At 46.2% G+C, this 5,746-nt stretch overlaps 1 protein-coding gene across 1 annotated transcript in view; it reads left to right on the top strand.

Moving 5' to 3' along the window:
- Nlrp12 (NLR family pyrin domain containing 12) overlaps positions 1–5,746 on the top strand; it is a 22,974-nt gene that overhangs the window by 6,633 nt on the left and 10,595 nt on the right. Inside the window, exon 3 of the mRNA XM_031385035.1 lies at positions 963–2,643. Coding sequence (XP_031240895.1) covers positions 963–2,643 — 1,681 coding nt within the window. The remainder of the gene's footprint in view (positions 1–962; positions 2,644–5,746) is intronic.

The raw sequence follows: 5,746 nt of genomic DNA, 5'->3' as shown, positions 1-5,746 counted from the left end.
GGCAGGCAGGCAGGCAGGCAGGCAGGCAGGCAGGCAGGCACACAAACAAAGTGGCTTGTGCCTGTAATTCCCAGAACTAGGGAAACAGAAGCAACAGGTCCATTCAGTGGTTCAAGGTTTTCCCTAGCTAGTTTGAAGTCAGTCTGAAAAATATGAAACTCCATCTTAAACAAACAACGAAAAGTGAAGGGGGTAGGATGGTAGCTCAGTTGTTTGAGAACTTGTCTAACATCCATGAAATCCTGTGTTCAGTCCCTAGCATCATAGAAACTGGATGTGGTGGTACAGGCCTGTAATCCCAGCACTTGTGCAGTACTGACAGGAAGATCAAAAGTCATCTTTGAACATATAGTTTGAAGCCAGCCTGCGCTACATGAAACCCTGTCTTAGGTGGGGAAAATGCTGGGGTCAGAGAGGATGGCTCAGTGATTAAGAAAATTCACTGCTCTGTCAGAGCACTCTATCCCAGCACTCGCATCAGGCAGCTCCTGACAACCTTTAACTCCACTGCCAGGAGTTCAAAACCCTTTTCTGGCCTCTCTGGGCACTCTGATTTATGTGCATTTGCACATACACATAGCTCAAAAATAAAAGCAGGGGCTAGAGAAACAATTCAGCAGCCACAGGCAGTAGTTGAAGTTCCAGAGGATCTGAGTTTGATAACCAGCACCCACATAGCAAGTCTGTAACTTCGGTCGTAGGGATCCAATCAATGCCTTTTCGGCTCTGCAGGCACAGGCATACATGAGGTATTTGAGTAAAGAGTAAAACACCCATACACATTAAAAAGTGTAAATTAAATTAAAAATAAAATGTTTTTTCAAAAAGTTGCTAATGGGGAACTCACTCTGTAGACCACGCTGGCCTCGAACTCAGAAATCTGCCTGCCTCTGCCTCCCAAGTGCTGGGATTAAAGGCCTGCGCCACCACCGCCCGGCTGACCTTTCCTTTCTTGCTACTAGATCTCCAGACAACCTACAAAGACTATGTCCGAAGGAAATTCCGACTAATGGAAGACCGAAATGCACGACTAGGCGAATGTGTGAACCTGAGCCATCGTTACACTCGGCTTCTCCTAGTAAAGGAACACTCAAATCCTATCTGGGCACAGCAAAAACTTCTGGATATAGGGTGGGGACACTCCAGAACCAGGGGCCACCAGGCTAGCCCTATCCAAATGGAGACCCTCTTTGAGCCAGACGAAGAACGCCCCGAGCCACCACGCACAGTGGTATTACAAGGGGCACCGGGGATGGGGAAGTCCATGCTGGCTCACAAAGTGATGTTGGACTGGGCCGATGGGAGGCTCTTCCAAGGCCGGTTCGATTATGTCTTCTATATTAGCTGCAAGGAATTGAATAGAAGCCACACCCAATGCAGCATACATGACCTCATCTCCAGCTGCTGGCCGGAGCATGGTACACCCCTTGAGGACCTCATCCGGGCTCCTGATCGTCTCCTATTCATCATTGATGGCTTCGATAAGCTCCATCCTTCTTTCCATGATGCTCAGGGTCCCTGGTGCCTCTGCTGGGGGGAGAAACGACCTACTGAACTCCTCCTCGGAAGTCTGATTCGGAGGTTGCTGCTGCCCCAGCTCTCTTTGCTCATCACCACACGACCCTGTGCGCTGGAGAAGCTGCACGGCTTGCTGGAACACCCCAGGCACGTGGAGATCCTGGGCTTCTCCGAGGCAGAGAGGAAGGAATATTTCTACAGATATTTCCACAACGCTGGACAAGCAAGCCAAGTGTTCGGCTTCATGATGGACTATGAGCCCCTCTTTACCATGTGTTTTGTTCCCATGGTGTCTTGGGTGGTCTGCACCTGCCTAAAGCAGCAGCTGGAAAATGGGGAGCTTTTAAGACAAACATCTAGGACCACCACAGCGGTTTATATGTTCTACCTCCTGAGCCTGATGCAGCCCAAGCCAGGGACCCCAACCTTCAAAGTCCCAGCCAACCAGAGAGGCTTGGTCTCTCTGGCTGCAGAGGGCCTCTGGAATCAGAAGATTCTATTTGACGAGCAGGATCTTGGGAAACATGGCCTAGATGGAGCAGATGTCTCCACTTTTCTCAATGTGAACATATTCCAGAAGGACATCAAATGTGAGAAATTCTACAGCTTCATCCACCTGAGTTTCCAGGAATTCTTCGCAGCCATGTACTGTGCACTGCATGGCAGAGAGGCGGTGAGGAGAGCGCTGGCTGAGTATGCTTTCTCAGAAAGGAACTTCTTGGCCCTCACAGTCCGCTTTCTGTTTGGCCTCCTCAATGAAGAGATGAGATGCTACCTGGAGAGGAATCTCGGCTGGACCATCTCCCCTGAGGTGAAGGAGGAAGCGTTGGCATGGATCCAAAACAAGGCTCGAAGTGAAGGCCCCACCCTGCAGCATGGCTCCCTGGAGCTACTCAGCTGCTTGTATGAGATCCAGGAGGAAGACTTCGTCCAGCAAGCTCTGAGCCACTTTCAAGTGGTTGTTGTCAGAAACATCTCAACAAAGATGGAACACGTGGTCTGCTCGTTTTGTGTGAGGTACTGCAGAAGTACAGAGGTGCTTCATTTGTATGGGAGTGCTTATAGTACAGGCACAGAGGAGGACCCACCAGAACCCTCAGGAGCCCAGACTCAGGCCACACACTCGTAAGTGCCCTTGGGGAAGAGTGCTCCAATTTAATGCCTTTAATCTGTGCTTCTCAATGGAGGTGATTTGGGAAGGAACAGGAGCTTTTGTTTTGCTTGGGGATATCTATCTATCTATCTATCTATCTCTGAAGACGGGGCTAGACCTGAACTCACCGAGTTCCACCTGCCTCTGCCTCCCTGGGATTAAAGGTGTGTACCACCATCGCCCAGCTTTGCTTGGGGATTTAAAAGAAAAAAATATTTATTTTATTTTATTTGTTTTTTTTATTTTTTTATTTTTTTCGAGACAGGGTTTCTCTATGTAGCCCTGGCTATCCTGGAACTTACTGTGTAGTTCAAAGCTGGCCTTGAACTCAGAAATCCACCTGCCTCTGCCTCCTAAGTGCTAGGACTAAAGTCGTGTGCCACCACCGCCCGGCTAAGACAAAAAATATTTTTATTAAAAATATTTTCTAGGGCTGGTGAGATGGCTCTGCAGCTTAGAGCACTGACTGCTCGTCCAGAGGTCATGAGTTCAATTCCCAGCAACCACATGGTGGCTCACAACCAACTATAGGGGGATTTGATGCCATCTTTAGGCAGGCAGATACATATGCATCAGAGCACTCATATAGTAAATAAATAAAATTTAAAAAGAAAAAGAAAAATTTTTTTTCTGTTTTTTAATTTGTGTGTGTGTGTGTGTGTGTGTGTGTGTGATTGTGTAGGGGGGCAACAGATCCCCTAGAGCTAGAACCATTATGAGCCACTAGACATGGGTGCTGGGAAAGGGTTAGGTCCTAAGGGAGAGCAACTAACAAGCTCTTTCAACCATTGAGCCATCTCTCCAGCCCTTATCTTATTTTTAATTGTGTGTGTGTGTGTGTGTGTGTGTGTGTGTGATCAGAAACACACACACACACACACACACACACACACACGAATATGAGTATCACACGAATATGAGTATAAGTGCCAGGCGAGGGCGTTGGATCTCCAGGAACTGGAGTTAGAGGCAGTTGTGAGCTGATGTGGGTGCTAGAAATGGAGCTCAGGCCCTCTAGAAAAGTTAACTACCTAGCCATCTTTCAGTGGTTTGGGAATTTAACATTTTTGTTTTATTTTAAAGCTTTTATTACATTTATTTAGTGTGTGTGTGTGTGTGTGTGTGTATGTAAATGTATGTGGGTGCAGTGTCATGCATGGCATGTGGATTCAAGTCAGGGACAATTTGTGGATCTCAGGGGTTGAAGTCAGGTTATGGGACTTGTTGGCAAGAACCTTTACCCATCCTGCTAACCCTACATTTTATTTTATTCATTTTTAGTATCTGTGTGGACCTCTTTTCCTCTGTGTGACCCTGTCTCTCTGTGTATATGTTTGTATCTCTCTGTGTGTCTTGTGTCTCTGTCTCTCTGTGCCTTCTCTATGTTCTGTCTTTTTCTCTGTTTCTGTGTGTGTGTGTGTGTGTGTATTTTTCTGTCTCTCTATGCATCTCTGTGTGTCTGTATATCCCCACTTTCGGGGACTGGGGCGGGGGCAAGGGGAATAAGGGTGGGTGGGAAGGACCTGAGGCAGGAGGATCTTTATGAGTTAGAGGTCAACCTGGTCTACAGAGTTCCAGGACAGACAATTCCAGGGCCACACACAGAGAAAACCTATCTCAAAAAAGCAAAGTAAATAAATAAATAATAAAATTTAAAAAATTTGGAAGTGGGTTTTCTGCTTTTTTCCTGCTGTACTGTTTCACTGGTCTGCTTTTTTTTTCTGAGACAGGGCCTCGTGTAGCTCAAGTTTGCATGGAACTTACTGTGTAACTGAGAGTGATAATTTGATACTTGAACCCCTGGTCTTCTAGCTCTGACCTCCCAAGTACTAGAACTACGGGCATGCACCACAATGCCCAGTTTGTCCTGACAGGGCCTCACTCTGTCAGTCCTACTGCCTTAGCCTCTCAGGTGTTGGGATTACAAATGTAAATCACAAAGACCACCAGACAGGGACTTTGTTGTCTCACCATGGATCTCCAGACAGACACCCAGGAAATCTGTGGAAATATTTTTGTTGTCACACTGGAAAGCTGGATGGTGCTATGACGACACCTAGTGGCAATAAGCAGAGATGCTGCGAATGGGCCCACATAGGCAGGGTGGTTCCAGCAAAACATTAAGACAGTCTCTAAATACTTAGTTGGGTCCAAACAGCACACAAGAGGGTCTCCAAATCATGCAGGGTGGTCTCTGTATAGAAAGAAAATATCAATAGTGTAAGAGTGGGGACGTTTGCTTAAACAAAATTCACAGATACTAAACCAGAGTTCATGAGAGCTCATGAATATGTTATAACAAACCTTTTCAGGAGCTGGGGAGGTGGCTCAAGTGGTTAAGAGCACTGGCTGTTCTTCCAAAGGTCCTGAGTTCAATTCCCAGCAACCACATCCTGGGAGGCTCATAACAACCTATAATGAGATCTGGTGGCCTCTTCTGGCCTGCAGACCTCTGTACATGTAATAAATAGATAAATCTTAAAAGAACTTTTCAGGCGGGGTGTTAGTGGCACACACTCTTAATCCCAACACTAGGGAGGCAGAAACAGGTCTATTTCTAGCCCAGCTTTATCTACAGAGTGAGTTCTACAGAGAAACCCTGACTCAAAAAGAAAGATGATAATAATAATAATGATGATGATAAAAAAAATTTCAGCAGGGCATTGTGGTGCATGATTTTAATTCTTGACTTGACCAGAGGCAGAGTCAAGAGAATCGCTGAGTTTGACACTAGTCTGGTTTACAGAAAGAGAGTTCCAGGATAGTCAGGGCTACACAGAGAAACCCTGTCTTGAAAACAAGAACAATCCAGTATAGGAAGGAACCAAACTGAAGCCATTTTGAATAAATCTTCCTTTTTGAATATGGGTCAAGGGGCTGGAGAGATGGCTCAGTGGTTAAGAGCACCAACTGCTCTTCCAGAGGTCCTGAGTTCAATTCCCGGCAACCACATGGTGGCTCACAACCATCTGTGATGGGATCTGATGCCCTCATCTGGTGTGCCTGAAGAGAGCAATGGTGTACTCATATACATAAGATAAATAAATAAATCTTTAAAAAAGTTAAAAAAAAAAA

This window comes from Mastomys coucha, unplaced genomic scaffold, assembly GCF_008632895.1.
Source record: "Mastomys coucha isolate ucsf_1 unplaced genomic scaffold, UCSF_Mcou_1 pScaffold21, whole genome shotgun sequence".
NCBI classification, from domain to species: Eukaryota; Metazoa; Chordata; class Mammalia; order Rodentia; family Muridae; genus Mastomys; species Mastomys coucha.
This window is presented reverse-complemented; position numbering and strand designations above follow the sequence as displayed.